The sequence below is a fragment of the Numida meleagris genome, unplaced genomic scaffold, assembly GCF_002078875.1.
Source record: "Numida meleagris isolate 19003 breed g44 Domestic line unplaced genomic scaffold, NumMel1.0 unplaced_Scaffold290, whole genome shotgun sequence".
In the NCBI taxonomy this organism is placed as follows: Eukaryota; Metazoa; Chordata; class Aves; order Galliformes; family Numididae; genus Numida; species Numida meleagris.
Genome location: NW_018364537.1, coordinates 88,583 through 110,548, shown reverse-complemented (window position 1 = coordinate 110,548; position 21,966 = coordinate 88,583). Strand labels below are relative to the sequence as shown.

At 56.1% G+C, this 21,966-nt stretch overlaps 1 protein-coding gene across 22 annotated transcripts in view; it reads right to left on the bottom strand.

The window, feature by feature from the left end:
* The window catches only part of SCRIB (scribbled planar cell polarity protein), a 102,656-nt gene that overhangs the window by 80,138 nt on the left and 552 nt on the right, over positions 1-21,966 (bottom strand). For all 22 annotated transcript variants that reach the window (XM_021382802.1, XM_021382790.1, XM_021382780.1 and 19 more), the window contains exons 2-6: positions 5,794-5,911; positions 5,479-5,557; positions 3,747-3,836; positions 3,267-3,323; positions 20-83 (exon numbers count right to left, since the gene is read on the bottom strand). In XM_021382802.1, the coding sequence (XP_021238477.1) occupies positions 20-83; positions 3,267-3,323; positions 3,747-3,836; positions 5,479-5,557; positions 5,794-5,911 (408 nt within the window). The remainder of the gene's footprint in view (positions 1-19; positions 84-3,266; positions 3,324-3,746; positions 3,837-5,478; positions 5,558-5,793; positions 5,912-21,966) is intronic.

Sequence of the window (21,966 nt, the reverse complement as noted above, 5' to 3'; positions counted from 1 at the left end):
CCCACCATCCCTCACCTACCAGGACTTCCAGGTCATTGCCACCAAGATCCAACTGCTCTAACTTGACAAGGAATGAGAGGGAACTGCAAGATACAGAGAGTAGAAATGAGAGGAGAGAAAGGAAGAGGGAACGGAGGGTTAGCATCAGGGACGCCCATCTCAAAAATCACACAGTTTTGTCTAAATCCTAAACGTGATGGAGCAATCCCGCCCCTTTCATCGTCTGAGCCAGCCAGTTTTAGGGGCACTGATACCTTCCTGATCCATACCTTCCATCTGTGCAGGGAAATGCCTTCAGCAGCACCAAAGCAGACAGGTTCCACCGTCCCCCATCTGCCCTCTCCTCCTCCCACCACCAAGTATCACTTGAGCAAAAACAGGACAGACTACAAGCCACACCTCAACGCTGCTGCCCATTTTGTTGCAAGGATGGGGATCACAGAGCAACAGACCAGGGGAAACAGCAGAGGACCCCACAAATCCAGGAGACAAGGGAAGCGGAGTCGCAGGGAGAGGCAGGAATGAAAAACTTAACAGCCCTGAGCTCCCCAGTGGGATGGCCATGCTGCTTAGGAGGAGGGAGGATGACACTGGCATGATGCCTCCGAAGAGGTCAAGACACACAGGCAAGGAGATCACTAGGCAAGGTGCTGCAAGAAGCCTGCAAGGAGCCACAGTTGACAGCAGCAGTCCAAAGAGGTGCCCTGTGCATCCCAAACACATTGAACTGCTGAAATCAAAGCAACCCCACGACACCAGGACTCAGTTGTTCCGACTTGGCCCGGGTGCTCTCAGTTTCCAGTCCTACCCATCAGCTCCAGCTCAATTCCCTCAAACAGGGCTTGCTGGCTCTTGCTTTACAGTGAGGCACAAACCCATTGTGCCTATGCTCCACAGTGAGAGACTTCAGACCTTTCCTTATCTTTGCAAGGGATTGTCCTCATAAAGAAATCACTGTATTAACCTGTCAGTACCGCTCTGCATCTCAGCATCACCCAAACTAAGGTATTGGAGGCTGAAAATATGCGAGAAAGCAATAAGAAATAAGAAGTCTGGCCTGCTGGATGCAGGCAGTAAAATAAGGGGACCACCCGGGAAGAGCAAGTTGTCTTTTGCAGCGGTGGGTCTGGAGATATTAACTCAAGCAAAGGTTTATCAGTTATACTGTCAGGAGGATTCTGCTGGACAGCAGCATCTCGTTGCAGAATCACAGAACAATCCAAGCTGGAAGGGACCCGTGGGGGCCATCGCATCCAGCTCCTGGACTCGTGTTGTAACTGCATGTTTGCTCTTTGACTTCTCTAAGTATGAAGCAGTCCTGACTCTACTTTAGCACCTTCAGAGTTTGGCTTCCAAAGCGGGGCCGAGCGAGCCATGCAATTCAAGCTGCTCTGAGGTCCTTCAACGTGTGCCAGTACAGATCACCCCTCGCCATCCCATGAGAACACACCAACGTAAGCCACGCTTCCAACGCTTGGCGAGATGCGTCCCACCCCACATGGGAGAGATGAGGAGCAGCCCCCGCTGCACGGGACGAGCTGCTTCAGAACTCAGCTGAAGGCCAACCAACGAATTCACATTTTGATAAGTTAAGGTCACGGCAAGTTGGAACAACAATAAAAGCCAGAAGGACGCTGAGAAACCACGCAGTCACAGACTCACAGCTCTGCAGCCATTCGCCTCGACGAGACATTCTGCTCTTTGGCAAGATCACTTGCGCTTGTTTGAAGTCATCCCTGGGCACAGTTTGTAGCCAGACTAAGTACAGAGCCCGTATTTGATTAATAGATCTGACACCAATTGCCTTGGCCTTTAAGACTCCCTCCAGCCTCGGAAATGATCCTGTCAATGGTGGAACATGAAAAGAAGCCGGAATTGCACTGCAGAACGAGCATCCAGCCTGCACTTAACACCCAGAGAAAAACCCCCCAAACTCAGAGCGTGCTGCAAACACCATTCCAGCTGGCATACAGGGAACTCGGGGAACCAAAGGAACACGGGGCACTGGAGATCTCCCAGAAACCACTTGGGTTTTGTCCCAGCCTGAATTCTCGAGATCTGCACGCTTGCTGGTGGCCCTTGATGGTGAAAAGCCACCGAGATGGTTCTTCACCACAACTCGGAAGCTCTGGATGCAGCTATTGCCACCACAGTGATAAACTAGACAAGAAAAGAGGTGTCTCTGCCTGCACGAACACTAAACATCCAAAGGCAGCAGCGGGCATTGCCGCCGGATCCGAACTTCTCCAGCTTCAGCTCCTGCCTTCACGGCTGCGGCTCTGTTCCACGTGGGCTCCCCTCAGCTGGTGAATTAAGAGGACACGACCTCTCTGTGGCAGGGCTTCAATGCCAACTGCTGTGCACAAAAGATCTGGCGGCTCCGGCATCGGGATGAGGTGACAGCGTTCATCTGAACTAAGCTTCTTTCACGGTGCGCTCACCGGGCGCGATGGCTGGGAGCTGCTAAGAGCAGACTCAGCTCTGCTTTGGAAATGACTCAAGGGGCTCAGCTGATTCTGCAGGTAGATAAAACTGACGCCACGCAAACCCTGTACCTGCAGATCCCAGAGGAAAATCACTATCTGTAAGAGCACGTGTGAGTCACAGCAGCGTCCTGCAGAGGGGGAGGCACAGCTATGGCAGAAGCTGCAGACGAAAACCCCAAATGCTTACAGCACTTGTCTCATCCCATGCTTCTTTTGCCCTCGTTTTAAAGCAGGAGAGTGTGGAAGAGAACACAGGCAGCCAGACTGAATACTTGCCACGAACAGCAGGGATGCTAAGGAAGGGTGACAGTAAAGCCACTGAGGACAGAGCGTGGCCCCGGAACTCACTGCTATTCAAAAATCAGGTGGAATCCCTTCCCATGTACAGGAGTAAGCGTTAGCCGGATGGATAGGCAGGCAGAATACAAGCTGACAGAGCTGCTGGAGACGCAGCAGACAGTTCTTATGGGCTTCAAACCAGAGCTCTCCCAACACTTTATTCCTCTTTTTCCAGAACAACCATCCTTTGTTCTACCTTGGAAGGAATAAGCATTCTCACGGAACCCTGTCCGTTCCAAAGTCAGTCCTGACACGGAGGCTGCAAGTATCTTCCCCTGCTCTTGAGCCTTGTACCATTTCCCTCCCTCCTTGGGTAAATTCAGAGAAATGCAGCAGATCTATTCAAAGCTTTGAGCCCTCCCAAGCAAAGTGACAGATTCTTTACTACAGGTCCACAAAGGATCAGTAGGATTGATCGGGCAGGAGCGACGTGACACTCACGTGGGTAGAGTCTTCAGCAGGTTCTCCCGTAGCTCCAAAGTCACCAGGTTTGCCAGGCTGCAAGAGAAAAGGGAGTGAGGAGGCCAGACTCGCTGAAAGGACAGAGATACAAGAAGATACTCGTATCCCTTCCCTTGAGACAGCCCCCAGTGGCCTGCACAAGTGCAGGGATCATTTGGGACGGACGAACCACACCTGTTTGGAAAGGGGAAAATGGGCACTCCTAAAAGGAGAGAGGACTCGAGGGGCCTGGATTTACTCCTTCCCTGGGACACCGACTGCAGGGTAGTACAAGCAGCTGACATCCAGGAAAGGAACCTTCTTAGAGGTTGCCTTTCCCAACAAGCACAATGCCTGGGGGGGGCTCAGAGAGAACGCTCAGGAGAGCAGCACACTGCAGCTGGAGGGCACAGGTCCTGCAAGCACACGGAGCCCCGCTCCCACCTTCCCCTCCTTTCTGAGGAGCAGAGCCACACTCACTTCCCGATGTCGTTGGGGAGGCTCTGAAGGGACACATCGTTCAGGGCCAAGTGGCCCAGGCTGCGCAGCTGGGTGAAACCCTCAGGAAGCCTGGGAACAGAGGACAGAACAAAACACCATCAGTGCTGCGCACAAACCCAGCGCCGAGCTCCTCGCTCACAGTCTTGGAGAAGAGAAGGATCCGGGGAGACCTCATTGTGGCCTTCCAGTACCTGAAGGGAGCATATAAACAGGAGGGGGAACGATTGTTTACAAGGGTGGGTAGCAATAAGAGAAGGGAGAATGGTTTCCAACTGAGACAGGGGAGGTTTAGGTTGGCTATTAGGAGGAATTTTTTCACTCTGAGGGTGGTGACGTGCTGGAACAGGTTGCCCAAGGAGGTTGTGGATGCCCCGTCCCTGGAGGCATTCAAGGCCAGGCTGGACGTGGCTCTGGGCAGCCTGGTCTGCTGGTTGGCGACCCTGCACTCAGCAGGGGGGTTGAAACTCGATGATCTTTGAGCTCCTGTTCAACCCAAGCCATTCTATGACTCTACGATTCCCAGAAGCCAGTCCTACCCCAACTGGTATAGCAGGTGCAAAGGGGAGAAGCAGGAACCAACCCTGGCCCAGGACATGCTCCATTTCCAAGATGACATCACTCCCTTGCACCAAAGTCACTGCACGTCCAAGCGACAAACGTGCCTCTGCAGTATTTAAGCATGAACCCCAGACTGTGCCACGTCATCACTGAAACTTGAAAGGAGGGAGGGTGAGCTACTCATCCAAATGCTCAGCCAGGGATACTGCTGCACTCCCTGGAACCAGGCAGCGTTATCAAAACAGTTTCAAGGTACCACAAAGTGAGGAAAGAGCAGAAATCCTTTCCTGTTCATCAGCTGCTCCTGGAGCAAACGACACACATCTTCCAACTCGGAGCCACAGAAACTGACAGATCACTGCAGGGTTAGCAGTGCCTGGGGTACTACATGTCACTCCCGTGTTTGGAGATCCCTAAGGACTGAGAAGCTTCTCGCCTTCAGTCAGTGCTTGGTACCACCAGAGGGAAGCAGAGATTTAAATCTATTTAAACGCGATTTGGGAAGCACCTGCCCAGGAGTATAAAGAGCAGCGGGCATATGGAGGCAGACAGGCACTTATCTCCAGGCAGAAATACACCACAACATCGGTGCCTGCAAGCGTGGCTCCTCAAGGCAGAAAAGCCAGAACTCTGCCAATTCAGAGCCATAGAGGCAGAAGACTAAAGAGAAGGCAAAGCGCCGTTCTTGGGCATAGTTCTGGCCGCTGCAATACCAGAACAACCCAACAATTTCAAAGGATGGACATCCTAAGCTATAAATAAAGCAATGAGCAAAAAGGTCCGACAGATAACGAATGACAACATGCAGCCTTCCTACAGTCCTCTGTAATCCAATCAGTCCCCACCCGCTCTGCTTTGTGCAGCACGGTGAAGGAGGGAGAGAGGAACTAAGCTGTTCTAGGAGGACAGAAGTCCTTGCCACTCACACCAGGGGCACGGACACGAGCAAAGCCTCATCAGCCCAAACCACAGACCCTGCAGAAGAGGGGGCTTGCACCAGCTCTTCCCTATGCTTAATGTCCCACGTGACAGGGAGCAGACAAGCAAAGGTTTTGGCAAAGGGAAGGCGACTGCAAGATGCAGACCAGAGGAAGGATGAGGAACTTTGGCTCTCGTTCCCAGCTGCACCAAAGGGCTGCGTGCACCTTCCTACCTGGAAAGGGGATTCCCACTGAAGTCTGCGATCTCCAAGGATTTGCAGAATTTGATGCTTTCTGGAATTTCTGGAATGTCTAGGGGAAAAAAAAAAAAGAAAGAAAGACGTGAAAGAAATAGAGGCTTGAGAAGAGCCTGTCGTGTGGAAAACGGGACAGCCAGGACCAGCAGCAGCCTGAGACATGGCAAGACAAGGGAATGTTCACAGCTCTGGCCCCACGATGGATCGCTGCAGCACTGTGAAAGGGAAATGCCTCTTTCAGAGCAGAAGTGCAGGGACGTGGTGCTGCGAGGCACGGAGCTCTGACCTTACCGTTGCGGGAGATGTCCAGTTCCACCAGCTGCATGAAGTTGGCCACCTCGGGGGGAAGTCTCTGGATCTCATTGTCACTCAGGCCCAGTTTACGCAGGTTCAGAAGCCTAAAGAAAGGCTGGGACAGAAAGAGAACAGAAGTGGGTCAGCAGAGCTCTGCGAGCCATTCTCACCTCAGGGCAAACCCGAGCATCCATCGCTGGGGACAGCCATCATCTCCTCGCAACATCTGCCCCGGCGAGTCCTTGAATTGCATTGCTGCACAGATGGGAACCCCAATGACAGCCTACAGAGACAAGGGTGAAAGTTGTCATTTGGTGAGGTTAGCTTAATGATTCATTTCGCACCTCCATCACACCACTGCCCTTCTCCTTCCCTCGTAAGATGCAAAGTGAAGCAGAGCACCCAACGAGGCATTCAAGTGCAGCACAAGGCAGAGGTCACTGCAAAGCAACTGCCAGCAGACCTGCAATGCTCAAGGCATGGTTCAGAGAAGCCAGCAAAGGAGAAAAACAAGAGGACATCCCGACCAAACTCCCATCCTCACTGTACAGCAGATGCTTCAGGCAGTACGTCTCGTCAGGACATCAGTGACAGGTTCCCAACCAGCAGGGAAACATTCCTACCTCCCGGACTGGAAAAAGAGTAAACAACAACACCGAGCTGGCAGGAAGCGTCGATCTGCCTGGGGGTAGCAAGGCCCTGCAGAGAGATGTGGACAGGCTGGATCTCTGGGCTGAAGGAATGGGATGAGGTTCAACAAGACCAAGTGCCGGGTCCTGCACTTCGGCCGCAACAACCCCAGGCAACGCTACAGGCTTGGGGCAGAGTGGCTGGAAGACTGCATGGAGGAAACGGAGCTGGGGGTGTTGGTCGATGCTGGGCTGAGCATGAGCCAGCAGTGTGCCCAGGTGGCCAAGAAGGCCAATGGCATCCTGGCTTGGATCAGCAATAGTGCAGCCAGCAGGAGCAGGGAAGTCATTGTCCCTCTGTGCTCAGCCCCGGTGAGGCCGCACCTCGAGGGCTGTGTCCAGTGTTGGGCCCCTCACTGCAAGAAAGACATTGAGGGCCTGGAGCGTGGGCAGAGCAGGGCACGGAGCTGGGAGGGGAATGGAGCACAGGGCTGATGAGGAGCGGCTGAGGGAGCTGGGATTGTTCAGCCTGGAGAAGAGGAGGCTCAGGGGAGACCTCATGGCTCTCTATAACTCCTGAAGGGAGGTTGTGGGGAGCTGGGGGTCGGCCTCTTCTCTCTTGTAACAGTGACAGGACGAGGGGGAATGGCTTCAAGTTGCGCCAGGGGAGATTTAGGCTGGACATTAGGAAACACTACTTTTCTGAAAGAGTGGTCAGGCGCTGGAATGGGCTGCCCAGGGAGGTGGTTGAGTCACCGACCCTGGAGGTGTTCAAGAAACGTTTAGATCTAGCGTTGAGAGCCATGGTTTAGTGGGGTTACTGGTGGTAGGTGCATGGTTGGACTGGATGATCTTGGAGGTCTTTTCCAACCTCGTTAGATTCTAAACTGTCTGCAGGACCCAGGAACCAAGAACTGGAGGAGGAAAGCAAACATTTGTCATAGAAACGTGGACTCAGAGTGACCCTGAGAGGTCTGCCCGTCCAACAACACCCGACTTCCTCACACCTTTGTCCTCAGAAAGGAATTATTTGTTGGTAAGCTGGAAGACTCAATCAGTCACCCTCTTTCCAGCCCTTAACAGCTCTCAGTACGTTTACCAAACACGCTCTATTACAATCATCAGCCCCAACAATCCCACAGCTGCTTCTGCTGTTGGACATGGGATACGGGACAGGATGGGAACCAAGCTGCGGCGTTTGCTGCATTTCCTGGATTGCGTCGGAGCAGCTGGGATAACAAACCAACCATCACGAGCCGCTGCAGAAGGTCAGGCAGCTTTAGGAAGTTTACCTATAGCCCACAGGCAGATCCAGAGCCTGTCCCACGCATCCGTGATAGCACTGAAGTCTCTGCCCGTACGCGTTTGGCTTCTGCCACACCACAGAGCGCTCTGGGTCAGAGCTCAGAGTTTCAGATGACCGACCCTGAAAGAAAAAGCACTGGGAACCAACGGGTGACGATGAAGCGACGAACACACCGTCACACTCCCAGCTGGAAGGGACCCGTGAGGACCACCAAGTCCAGCCCACAGCAGCACGCAGCACCGCCCCACAGCATCCCCAGCTCCGGCAGCTCGGGGCCGTGCCCGCTGCCCTCTGGTGCAGAACCTTTCCTTGATACCCAACCTGAGCCTCCTCCAGAGATCATGGAAAAGATGCACAGACCAGCCTGCCCCACAGAAGGGACCACGCTGAGGTCCCTCACCTGACTGCAGACACTTCTCCGCCGCGGACCGAAAGCTCGGCAGGAGAAAAGCAAAGCCCTTCTGACGTCAAACAGCGCGAGAGCCCTTCTTAATTCGGTTTATCTAATGCAAAAATCAGTTTAAGAAGCGAGGAAGTAGGGGAAAGTCTAAATGACAACAAAGCCCCGAGCCAGAGCAGGAGATGGAGAGGGTGATTTGCTATTGTTCCTTGGATCCTTCCCCTAATTTTAGAACGCAAGGAAATTCCAGGCAAGACATTGTGTTGAGCTGGGGAAGAGTCTGCCACTGGAGAACAACAAAAGGGAAGGGAACATCCACAGCCCGAGCTGCTGCGTGCTGTGAGCAGCCTCAGGTCACTTGTGCATGCTTCTGGAAAAGGTAAAATAGAGTTTACTGGAATAAAGTCATGCTGTACTGCAAGACACGTAGGAATTCTTTATCGCCTCTGCACCAGCGCACCTGCATTACTGCAAATGCTCGTGAAGCCACCTGCAGAACAACCCTCAGGATCATGCTACTCTGACAACCCAATTAGCTCTTCCCACCCAATTAGCTTTGCTTCTTCTGGAGTCTCCTGCTGAACAGAATCTTGCACAACGCCCTGTTCCGTGCGCTACCTTTCTTACACCTCTCCCTTCCTCCTGACCCAACGCTGACGGAGCAGCACCAGATCCCGGTGCACAAGTTTCCCTTCAGCAAACAGCAAAACAGCAGGCTACACGTTCCACTTCCTAGGAGGCAGGGGAACGGGACCTGAACACCACACTTTGATCGGACAAGGATTCAAACCAGCCAGAGGCCGCCGGGTGAGACGTAGAACGTGGCGCTTCCATGCAAGAATTAAGGTTTTGTACCTGCAAGAAAAGAAAATTACGCAGAGGGCAAGTGGCCCCCTACGTCTACACTGACCAGAACCATCTGTCATTGCCTCCAGGCTTGCAAAGTCAGGGTGAAGTAAGGCACGACAGCGTGGTGGAATCAAGAGCTGGCAGCACCGCACGCACCGGATGCAACGCCCGGCTCACCCCTTGGTGACCTGGGAGCCGATGGCTCCAGCAGCCAAAGTCAAGGAGCACGGCTGCAGACAAGTGACAGCAGAAAGAGAACAAATTAATTTTAAAACTGTTACTGGGACTAAGAGCCAAAGCCCAAGCCAGCGTCTCTTCGGAGAGCGGTAATTATCCCTTTTTCTAATCACCGTTAACCTTGTTTCGCGCAGCCGGCAAAAGCCACGGCAAATTAACGACTGCGCGTCTCTACTGAGATGAAACAGAAAACTCCAAAGGAGTGCACGGCGAGGGCAGCGAGCAAGGGATGCAGGTTCCCAAATGCAGCGTTGCTGGGGCAGCTCCAGCAGAAACAGAGAACAGCTGAGGCTGGAAGGGAGCCCTGGAGGTCAGGCTGCACAGACAGGGTCAGCTGCAGGGGGCTGCCCACCGCTGTGCCCAGGTGGGCCTGAATATCAACAAGGACGGGAGCTTCGCAGTCTCCCTGGGCGGCGTGTCAGAGAATCACAGAATCGTTGAGGTTGGAAAAGGCCACAGAGATCGTCAAGTCCAACCCCAGCCTATACCCACCATGGCCACGTGTCCCCAAGTGCCACGGTTCTGGAACAACTCCAGGGCAGGTGACTCCCCTACTTCCCTGGGCAGCCTGTGCCGATGCCTGATCTCCCTTTCCAAGAAGGAATTGTTCCTAATATCCAATCTGAACCTCCCTGGGCGCAAAGTGAGGCCATCACCTCTCGTCCCGGGAGCAGAGGCCGACCCCCACCTCGCTCCAACCTCTCTGCACGCGCTCCAGGGCCTCGGTGTCTTTCTTGCAGTGAGGGGCCCAGCGCTGAGCACAGCGCTCGAGGTGCGGCCTCACCAGGGCCAGCACAGAGAGACGATGGCCTCCCTGCTCCTGCTGGCTGCACTGTTTCTGACACAAGCCAGGATGCTGCTGGCCTTCCTGGGCACACTGCTGGCTCGTGCTCAGCCGAGCACTTGACCAACACCCTCAGATCCTTTTCCTCGGCACAGCTTTCAAGCACTCTGCCCCACGCCTGTAGCGATGCCTGGGGTTGTCGTGGCCAAAGAGCAGGACCTGGCACTCGGTCTTGCTGAACTTCATCCCTCGTTCTTAGGCCCAGCGATCCAGTTTATCCAGTTCTCCCTGTAGGGCCTTCCTTCTCCCGGGCGGATCGACGCCCTTGTCCAGATTGTCAATAAAGATATTCAATGGGGCTGTCCCCAGTACCAGCCCCTGGGAACACTGCTCGTGACCATCCGCCGGCGGGACAGAACTCTGCTCACCACCGCTCCCCGGTCCCGGCCATCAGACAGCTTGTCACCTGGCAAAGAGCACAGCCATCCCAGCCACGGGCTGCCAGCTCCGATCTGTGAAGCTCCCAGCATTAACACCGAGACTGCGGCGAAGCCCCAGGACGTGAACAAAGGGTTAATGGAGCACTGGGACAGCTCGGGGACCAGCGGCTTCCAGAGCGTGATGCCAGGATGGGACAGCACCCCCAGGGGCTCCCTTCTGCTGAGGGCAACGCTCGGCAGCACCGTGCCTCCTCCCTCTGCTCGCTTATTCAGAGGAATCGAGAAGTGGAAAATGCAAAAAAAGGGGAAAGGACAATGGATAAAAGGATCAGAACAAACCCCCTGAAATGCCACTCGGCTACGTCATCTCCCACAAACGACAAAATCCCGAGGGCAGACCTGGAAAGCCAGCTACCCCCATAGGGTTGGTGGGCAAGGAGCTCCCCCGGCCTGCTCCGAAGGGACGCAGCGAAGCAGCCCTGCTGCTGTGCTCTCCCTGGATGACATCCCATCCCTCAGGCCCGTCACCGCGTCGTCTCCATCCAGACACCGGGGCCCTGACTACCACCACTCACCAGGTAGTGCTCTGCTACAAGCAGACTCCAAAAGAACACCCAACAGAGAAGAGTGCTGCCCAAGGTCCTGGGGCTGCAGCACTGCAGAACAAGGCCAGGTGCACGTCAGAGGAAGAGGAGCCCAGCGCCCGACTCACACAACCACAATGACCGTGCCTGCGATGCTACTCAGATAAGGGAGCAACAACTTGTCCATCTGGAGACCAGGAGCCGGCCTCACCGTGTGAGCAGTCTTTGCAGAATTGCACAGAGCATTCTTGCTCCATCAGTCAGAACCAGCAGCGCCTTCTAAGCTTCCAGAGCCAAGTGCTGGGGCTTGGACCTCTCCTTGTTTCCTCAAAAACAACCACGGCTGCCCTGGGGACAAAGGCCCAGAGCCAGAGGCAATGGATCAGGCGATGATGCCAGCGTGCTTCTGCGCTTCCAAGCCAAGAGGGAGGGGTTCCAGGCACAGCTCCTGCTCGTCTTCCAGCCCTCCCAGCGCAGCGATAAGGACAGCTCCTCCCCACATCTCATCACTCTTAGGAGAATTTCAAGTCCAGCTGTCAAGCCCTGCTGCTGGAACAGCCCCACCGCCTTCAGCAGGACGGCACATCTTTAATTAAAGGCCAGATCAGACTCCGGAGCAGGAAGGTAATTACAACTCTCCCGGTGATTCACGAGCCCGGGACCTGGTTCCCATGCCCCAAGAAGCGGGGTCACAGCAGCACGCAGCAGAGCTCCGCGTCCGTCCCCAGCCAGAACCAAGGCCCAGCACTCGGCTGCCATGGGGAGAAGTGTGAGCAGTGCAAGCAGCTCCGCAGGGTGCTCACGGCAAAACCAGAGCGCAGAGGGACGGCCCTGCTGCCAAAGTGGCAACGCGTGGAGCAAGTGTCAAACCCACCATGAGAAGCGTGAACAGGCCGGGGCTCCTCCTCCTCCTCCTCCTCCTCCTCCTCCACCTGCGATGAAAGGAAGAGCCCAGCTTTGATGGCGGTGCCAGCGGGATCGCCTCTGGGGAAAGGCAGCTGCATGGGAGAGATCCACGCCGAGCTGGGAGCACAACTACAAAGCACAGCGCTTGGGAGCTGATCACCTTTAAGGCTGAGCTTGGTCCTTCCAAGTCGCTGCGCTCAAAGCCAACTCCATTACGGATGAGGCCACAGAACCAGAAAGGCTTCCACCCGCAGCTGGATTCGTGGACAGAAAGTCGGCCCTGGAGCAGAGCAGGAGCAGCCCACCCGCAGCACAGCACAGCACAGCGCGGCCTGCTGGGTCTCATCCAGAGCACAACTCAGCACACACCTTTCCCTGCCCTGGGAGAAGCCATTCCAGCAACACAATACGTATTCCCAGAATGGTGAGGTGCAAGAAAAGAAAAGAAATGTGTTCTCCCTGAAACGGAGTGAGATTAATGGACTTAAACAGGAGCACAGGTCAAAAATCCGACCTCCATAACCAAGAGATTAGAATGGCACGGAGCTCCAGGGGAGAGGCAGCACCAGGTTTGCAGGGAAGCCCTGATGCCAAGAGACCTTACCAGTCCCTATGGGAGACCTCACTGCTCCCCACCACTCCCTGAATGGAGGTTGTTGGGAGGTGGGGGTCGGCCTCTGCTCCCAGCTAACAGCAGTAGGATAAGGGGCGATGGCCTCACGTTGCTCCAGGAGACCTACAGGTTGGATATCAGGAAGAATTTCCTCTGCAAAGAGCGGTCAGGTGCTGGCACAGGCTGCCCAAGGAAGGGGGGAGGTCACCATTCCTGGAGGTGTCCAAGAACTGCGGAGATGCGGCATGGTCCGTGAGCACGGCGCAGAGCGGTCAGCAGCCGGACGTGGTGGTCTCAGTGCTGTTCTCCCACCGGAATGACCGGGCTCTGCTACCACCACTGGTGAGCACCTCACACCACGGGCTCCTCAGAGACCCCTTGTGCCCGAGCAGGCACAAGACCACGGGCAGCGGACACGCGTCTGTTTGCCATCCCAAACAAGGCATCTCTTCCCGCACACCAAATCCAATTCCGGCAGCGTCCCGTCCTTCACCAAAGCAGCTTTGGCCTCTTCTGACCGCGAGCATGCATTGCAACACCCGAAAGGGAGCAGCCCCGCAGTCCCAAGGAGAAGCTGCTCTGCAACAGCCGAGCTCCAGGCCCGCCAGCACCAGGCCGCAGCCGGGATGGGAGCCACGTGCAGGTAGGCCGCTCCCCGCCTGCACCGCAGCCCTCCGTAACGCAACCCGGCCGGATTTCCGACTATTTAACCCCACGGAGGAATGCACTTCAAATATATAAAAGTGTTTCGCCATCAGGAGCGCATTCCAGCCGAGACAAAGCGAGCTGTCTCTCCAAGCCAAGCGCTCAGCCAGCTGCCTCTTCCTAGGCATTAAAGCGGGACGGAGGAATGCAGCCCCCCCCCCCGGGGGGGGAAATGCAGCAACTGTTGGGGCTGCAGACAAGCAACAATGCCCAAGAATTTGATGCAGGAGCAAAGCGGAATCTCTGGTCCAAACGAAACAACAAACGAAGGCAGAGTTGCAGAGAGGAAATCCCCAAGTCAGAATTAGATCACCACAATTAGCGCTCCGCTCTTGCGAAGAGCTGTGGGTTTGGGGGTTTTTTTTGTTGTTGTTGTTGTTCTGTTTTCTTACAGAACTGCGGCAACGCATCTCAAGTGAAGCAGCAGAAACCCATTCACTCCCCAGACCCATCCTCTTTCTCGCCCATCCTACCACCTCCCCATCCCCCCCACAGAACCCCCCCCAGCACAGCACCCTCCACACCGGTGTCACACAGGGGCCTGATTCACCACCACCTCCTCCTCCTCAGCCATTTTCTGACCAAAGAAGAGCCAGCCAGCGATTACCAAGGCAATTTCCTTATCTGTAATGTCACAAATGTTAGCCATGGGGAACAATGCCAAGAGTCAGACAATAACCTGTTCCAATTGTTTCAAGTAGGAACGCGTTTTCTTGCAGCTGAAATCACATCGCCCCGTGCATTGACACAGCAGACATCTCCAGCACTGCAAGCAACTTCGGTAAGTAGAATAAAAACAAAGACACTGAACCAAATGAAAGCACAAATCAGCTCTAATCCTGGAGCTGGGAAGCAGACAGGGCAGACACGGCCAAGTGTATGAGCGGACAGTGAGCAGGGTGACCACAGCACAGCAAATCACAATCCTGGGGTCCAGAGGAGCGCATTTTGGGGCTGGAAAAGGTTTTAGGAAGAGTGAAGCGTCCCTTTGTGGAAAGAGGGAGCGGGAGATCCTCAGGCAAAAGGCAAAGACAGTCTCCGTGGACAGGAAGAACAGAAATAGGAAGGTGTCAAAGCAGCTCTCCAGGGAGCAGCTCAGACACCACGAAATGCCCTGAACTGGAAATGGCTGGAGGAGGAGTCGGGAACCACAGAGAACAGCACAACTGAGAGCTATGCACACCCCTCTGCCCTGCACAGAGCATCTGAGGACCCACCACGCTCCTTCGCTGCTGTTCCATGCCTCATCCGTGTTTCTGTCGAGGAGACGTGGAGGTAAGGCCGTCAAACCCAAGGCCGTCAAACCCAAGGCCGTCAAACCCAAGGCCGTCAAACCCAAGGCCGTCCAAACCCAAGGCCGTCCAAACCCAAGGCCGTCCAAACCCAAGGCCGTCCAAACCCAAGGCCGTCCAAACCCAAGGCCGTCCAAACCCTGGGTCTGGAAGCTAGAGGAAAACGATGCCACTCCAACCTTCAAGAAGGGCAAGAGGAGGACCAGGGGACGACAGGTTGCTCAGCCTCACCTCAGCCCTCGGGGAGGAGGCCAACAGCAAATCCTGGACACGTGAAAGAGGGTAAAACCCATCCAGAGCACGGGTTCGCCAAGGGGAAGCCATGCCCAGCCGAGCTGGTAACCTCCTGCAATGAATGGACGAGGGGAGCAGGGGATGTTGCCATCTCCCTGCAGTTCAGTACTGCCTCTGACACTCGGTCCCCACTTATCTTCCAAGAGAAGCTGCTGAGCTGGATGAGAAGATCACAGATTCACAGAACGACGTGGAGGAGATGGCGAGGAGGACCGAGATCCAGTCGGACAGGCCCAGCGATGCTGGTCAGCGGTGCAAGGTCTGGTTGGAGGCCAGGAATGAGCAACGTGCCCCCGGGGTCAGCGCTGCAGAGGGTCCTATTGGACAGCTTCGTTACCCAGCTGGACAGCGGGGTGGAGTGCACCTTCAATAAGTTCACAGATATGAAACGGGGGGAGTGGCTGGCTCGCAGCACCCAGAGGGACCCGGGTGGGCTGTACGAAGGCTGAGAAGCACTTTGTGGAGCTCAGTAAGGAAAAGTGCAGAGCCCTGCCCTGGGGAGGAGCAGCCCCACATCAGGACACGCTGAGGGCACCTCGCTGGGAGCAGGTGGCAGAAAAGGCCCTGGGATCCCGGTGGGATTGCTCTCCTCTGCTCGGCAGTGGTGCAGCCACGCACAGAGGGCTGTCCTACAGAGAACCACCGCTGTGAGCAAGGGCCTGGAGCAGCTCTGCTGGGAAGAGAAGCTGAAGGAGATGGGGCTGCTCAGCCCCGAGAAGCAGCAGCTTGGGGGGATCCCAGCAATGCCCACAGAGGATGGAGGAGGCTCTGGTCAGCGGTGCCCAGTACCTGGACAAGAGGCAGCGGCACCAGCTGCGGCACAAGAGACTCCCTCTGCCCACCAGGAAGCACCGCACTGTGCGGGTGGCTGAGCACCAACACGGGCTGCCCAGAGGCTGCAGGGTCTCCTCCTCGGAGATGCTCAGCCGCTGCCGGGACGTGGTGCTGGGTATCCCTGCTCTGGGTATCCCTGCTACAGCAGGGGGTTGGGCCTGATGCCAGCCTCAATTGTCGTGCGATCCCATGAAGTTTGGGAACAGCCAGGGGAACACGCACAGCAGGTCGGACGAGACCGAAGGAGGTTAACCCCTGCTCATCCATTAAACATCATCCCGATCGTCCCTGGCAGGTGCTCAGAGAGTAGCCGAAGGCAACAAGGAAAGATCTCAGAGATGCGAGCAGATCAGGTAATTTCCAAACGAGCTGCAGGGCCACTGCGATCTCCGTTTATTCCATTAGAGGCGGTGCCCATGACAAGGAGCAAGAGAAGGCAAAGCTTTGCCAGCGGTACCGCTGAGGAACAGGAAAAACCCAAAGGTGCAAACTCGTCCCACGCAGCCGCAGACAGAAGACGCTGCCAGCCACGCTACAGAGCCACGTCTGGAGGCTGACAACTATGAGATCGCTGAACCCGGAGGAAAAACCGAGTGGGTGCTTCCACCCATGCCCTCACTCCGTAGCACTGACCCCAACGCAGGGGAAGCGCGGGTGAGAGGCAGCACCGAAACCTTTTGCTCCACTGAACCTCACCTCGCAGCTTCTCGCCTCCCTGCTGCGCTCACTCCGACTTCCTCCAAGAGCCCAGCTCCTTCCGAGGAGCACCCAGGGCAGCAGCCTACAACCCACACCCAATGAAGGCACCCACATGCCTTGGAGCTTGCACACCCTGGAGCTCGCACACCCTGGAGCTCGCAGAGAGGTGCCTGCAAACGGTTGGTTCTTGGTGGTCTGCACAAAATCCCTTCCTTGCTCCTCAAGCCTGTTTTCTTGTTTGTACGCCCTGGAGTTGCACGAGCTCTCTTCTCCCCTAACCGAGCTGATTCTCCAGGCCCGGACCTTACCCTGCCACCACCCAGGATTTAGAAGACAGAGGCTTACAGCACAGAGAGGAGGATGAGGGTGACGCTGCCTGCGCTGTTTGCCATCTGGGCAGCAGCACGCCCAGCAAGTCGGCTTTCTGGAGCACCAAACCCACATCCCTGTGTACACATTAACCATAGACAATCAAGCCAAACCAGTTTCCTGGCTGGCTCTGCTCCCCAGCACGGCGTGCAGCCCTGATGCAGCGGTGCCCGCTGCGGCCCTCGCCGGGCGCTGAGCGTGCCGGGCCTCACCGAGCAGGGTGCAGCACCGGGGCCGTCACCGATGGGTGATTCACGGCTCCCGGCTTTCTCAGGGAAGGGCTATTAGCACGGTCAGATTAAAAGGAGCAGCCCCACTCCGCCATGCAAGTAAATAAAAGACGCGATCCTCCTCGCAAGCCGCAGATGCCGGAAAATTAAAAAAGCTTCATTAGGCTCGGAGGCCGCACCTCGTCTTGGGAAAGTGACAAACGCGGCTCTCGGGTTTTGTCCCGCTCCGGACAAAGGACAGCGATGCTCTGAGCCCGGGCAAACTGTAACCCAACAGGAGTGGCCTTCTGCCACCAGGCCAACAGCGACAGGACGGGATCTGCAGGGTCTGCAGGGCTGCCCTCCTCCTTGCTGCTCCAGCCAGGCGTGCACCTCCTCTGCTCTTCAGTGCGAGGTGATGGAAACAGCTCGCCAGGCAGCAGGACACAAGACGCCTTCTGAACCAGACACAATTGGCCAGGGGAGTTTTTTAAGGACAAAGCGAAGCGGGGAAGCCGCATCCCCTCAACCAGACATCCCCAGGGCACACCTCTCCAGAGCCACCGCTGCGATCCAGCCAGCTACAGCCTTCCTCTTTCCCCCCCCTCCCCAACTCACAGCTCTTCCCGTCCACGTGTCCGTCCAGCGCCTGGTCCCCTCGTCCCTGGTCCCCTCGTCCCTGGTCCCCTCGTCCCGCTGCATGCTGCTGCCGACTCCAGCAGAGGCCTCCTCCCACCCCCCCACCTCGCTCATTATCTGCAGTCCCTGCTCAGCTCCACCCCCTCCTCCTCCTCCACCAGGTCCCCATCTCCGCTCCACCCAGGTGCCTCCTGACCTCTCCCCGGTGCCTCCCCGTGCCCCAAACCCGAGCACTCCTCAGCAGAAGACACCCGACCCACGTAGGGAGCGGTTCAGAGGCGGCCATCTCACCAGAAAGGAACGAGTCGCAGAATATCACCAACTGGAAGAGACCCACAAGGATCACCGAGTCCAGATCTGGGCCCCACACACCACGCTCTGCTCCATCCACCACCTCCAAGGGTCCGAATGCCACGGTGCCTTCGTTCTGGGTGGTCCTGTGTGGATCCTTACGGGTCCCCTTCGACGGGAGACGTTCTACGATGCTACGATCCATCCCTTGCCGGTGAGATCAGCGCCTCCGAACTCCACATTGTGGACTACGCCAGCAAGGCAGAGCAGAAGTCAGCCCAGAGCAAGGCACGTCCTCCTCTGGAACTCAGGCACCCAATGAGGAGCACAGGGACCTTCTCAAATAAAAATGCATCCCTTTCCTTTAAACCACGCCGTATCACCCGGCGGCAAATCCCTGCGGCGAGGTGCTCCGAGCACTGATTTCATCCATCCCTTCAAGCAAGCAGAGTTCAGCCACCACCGCGGAAAACCCAGGCTCGGAACAGACAGCATCCCACACTGGGACAACCAAAAAGGAGCAGGGGCGGACAGAAGACGGCTGAGCACCGCTGGGAAGAGAGGAAGGCACATTCACTTCTCCAGCCAAGGAAGGAAGCGCGGCGGTGTCACTCAGCAATGCCAGAGGCAGATGGATCGTCTCACTGGATCCAGAGCAAAACAGCATCAGAACGGGACGTGGGAAATGCTGGTCCAGGAGAAAACCATGCCACCCCTCCATTCCTTCCATTCAAAACCACCTCCACGCCACGGCCTTCCCCCAGAATCCTGTTTACGCCCTTGGAAACAAACCTGCTCCAGCGGAGCGCGCTCACAACCATCGCGTGCTCTCATTCACGTTTTTTCCACGTGATCCCCGTTTATTCCCCTCCCGGTCCCTCCCCTGCACGCACATAACTGACTTTCAATTTTCACCCCCACCCACCTTGCGTAACGCGGCGATTCTCACTCCTCCGCTGGCTTCCACCTTTCTCCTGGGGGAGTCGGGGTTTCGTTAGGGACGGGCTGATGGGGGCTGACAGAGAAAACCCGCAGCAGCCGCAGGGCGCTCGGAACGGAAGAGGGCAACCACAGCAAGTCCAGCACAACGCTTCTCCCCCAGGTCTCCCCCAGGATACTCAGCAGAGCCTCATCTCCACCAAAGACCCAAAGACAGTGCCTTTACACACGCTCATTCCACGAACAGGCCCATTTCTTTTCGAAGCCCGTGTTAAGTTCGGAGCAAAGCTCTACCTTCCTCGTGCAAAAGCTGCTGCACGCCTCCCACCGAGCTCCTTTCTGCTCCCCGCTCCTCTTCTGACTTCACCACACCTCTTTGGAGACTTGCGGGGCTAGAAACACCACTTATAGGATAACAGCCTCGTTTTTTCTCTTTTCTCTTGCTTTTCTCACCAGAAAAGCCTAAAAACTGAGGATGCTCAATTGCCACCGAGGGAACCACGATGCTGGGACAGGCTGCAGAAGCAAGCGCTGACGCTGCAGAGCGGATCAGATGCAAGACCCAGAGCTCAGGAACCGCGTCCACCAGCCCAGCGAGTCCGAGGGACAGCACAAAGAAGACGCAGAGGCGAGGACAGACGCAAAGCACCGCTTTCGTGGGCAGGATCGTACCCATCTGAGCACAGAGCAAGCCAAACGTCGGCGCCAATTTTGCATTTATCATCCCAAAGACGCCCTTTCAAAGCTAACGAAAAAACAGTTCCGCGTGAACCAAGGCAAGGCTGTCACTATTCACACGGCTGAGGAGGAGCGAGGACCGGGAAGTTCACCGAGGTGTGTTGCAACCAGCGTCCTCTGCGAGAGGAGGACACTCGTCCATCAGCCCCAACCTGCCCGCAACGCACGTTTCCCAGCAGTCTGAGAAACAGCTCCGCCTGAAGCACACCACGATCCCTACACAGACGATGGGGGAGAGCCAACAAAGACCCCACCACGCTGGTGCCTCCATCCCCGAGCCCACCCTGAGGCTGATTCCAAGGAGGACAAGCAGGAAGACACCGCCAAGTGCCACTGCTACAACGGAATCTGTGCAGACAGGGGTGCACTCATGGTTCGGCGGAGCAAAGACGAACCAAATTACTGTGGCCTGAATTAAAAGCAAGGGTTTAGGCTATTTCTTCTTTTTTTTTTTCAGATTTTTTTTCTTTCTTACAGACTTCATGGCAATAAGAACATGCCAGTCGTTCAAAGAAGCAGTCATAGAATAGAATCATAGAATTAGCGAGGTTGGAAAAGACCTACAAGATCCTTTAGTCCAACCATCCACCTACCACCAATAACCCCACGAAACCATGGCTCTCAATCATAGAACGGTTGGCTCGGAAGGGACCTTAAAGATCACAGAAGCATGGGATGGTTGGGTTGAAAGGGACCTTGAAGATCACAGAAGCATGGGATGGTTGGGTTGGAAGGGACCTTGAAGATCACAGAAGCACGGGATGGTTGGGTTGAAAGGGACCTTGAAGATCACAGAAGCACGGGATGGTTGGGTTGAAAGGGACCTTGAAGATCACAGAAGCATGGGATGGTTGGGTTGAAAGGGACCTTGAAGATCACCCGGTGCCAAGCGTGGGCTGGGTGCCCCCCACCAGGTCAGGCCGCCCAGGGCCCCATGGGCACCTCCAGGGATGGGGCATCCACACTTCTCTGGGAAAGTGTGGATGTTGTAGAAAAACAACATCATAATTCCATTTTTCCCTCGATGTTTTTGATTGATACAAAGGCGACTTAGAGCGCGTTCACTCCTATGAGCTCCCACCCAAACCCGCTGCAGTGACATCCTCTCTCCAGCAAGATGCTCCATCAGCTCACCAAGAAAGGTGCAATCACCACACGGAAGAACTCCCTCCAGAATTCCCTACGCTCATCTCTTAGGGCCCTCTCCTCCCTGAGAGCGCAGGTTCACGTTCCAGCTCCTGTTCGCCGCGTCCCACGCTCCGCATGACCTGGCACATCACCACCACTTCAGCTGCGAGCGGCACTTCGGGCCGCCACGATGCTCAGGAGACTGGAGTGCCTCTGCGTGGGGAAAGGCTGAGGGAGCAAGGCTTGATCGGCCTGGAGAGGAGAAAGCTACAGGGAGACCTCAGTGCGGCCTTCCAGTACTCAAAGGGAGACCATAAGCAGGAGCGGGACTGACTTTTGACACGGTCTGACAGCAATAGGAACGGCTTCCAAGCGAACAGGGGAGATTGGGGTGAGATGAGAGAGCGAAATCCTTTCCTGAGACGGAGCGAGGCCATGGCAGCGCTGCCCAGAAACATGGGTGTCCCATTCCTGCAGGTGCACAAGGCCTTGGATGGGGCCCTGGGCAGCCTGGGCTGGTGGGGGGCACCCAGCCCATGGCAGGGGAGGGGACTGGGGGGGTCCCTTCCGACCCGACAATTCTACGGCTCCGATTCTATGAAGGAAAACATGGGAGTGGGAAATGCCCGGGTCCTGCCCACAGACACCTACAGCTCCAGCATCAGAACCGCGCTGGCACCGTTTACGGCAACGCACGAACAATTTACCGCAGCAATCTCTGTGCAGAGAGTGCCGGGGCGGATCGGAATTCGGGAAGAACCACAGAGTCACGAAGGTCGGAGGAGAGCTCCAAAATCACCAACCCCACCCCACCCCATCCCCGCTGACCACGGCCCCCAGCACCACATCCCCGCGGCCCTGGACCATCTCCAGGGACGGTCCCTCCACCACCGCCCTGAGCAGCCGGTGCCAGGGCCCGACCGCTCCTTCTGAGAAGAAACGTTCCCTAAAAATCCGACCTGAATTCCCCCAGCGCAACGTGAAAAGCCGTCCCCTCCCGTCCTATCGCTGTTCCCTGGGAGCAGGGGCCGACCCCCGCCTCGCTCCCAGCCCCCAGGAGCTGCAGGGAGCCATGAGTTCTCCCCGAGCCCCCCTCTGCCCTTCTCTGGACGCGCTCCGGGGCCTCGGTGCCTTTTTTTTTTTTTTTTTTTTTTTTTTTTTTTTGCAGCGAGGGGCCCAACGCCGCGCACAGCCGTAAATAACAACAAACTTCCTCCATCCCTCTGAACGATTCCCAGGCTGAAATCCAGCTCTTTCCATTCGCGCTGCCCCTCGCACCAGGGGA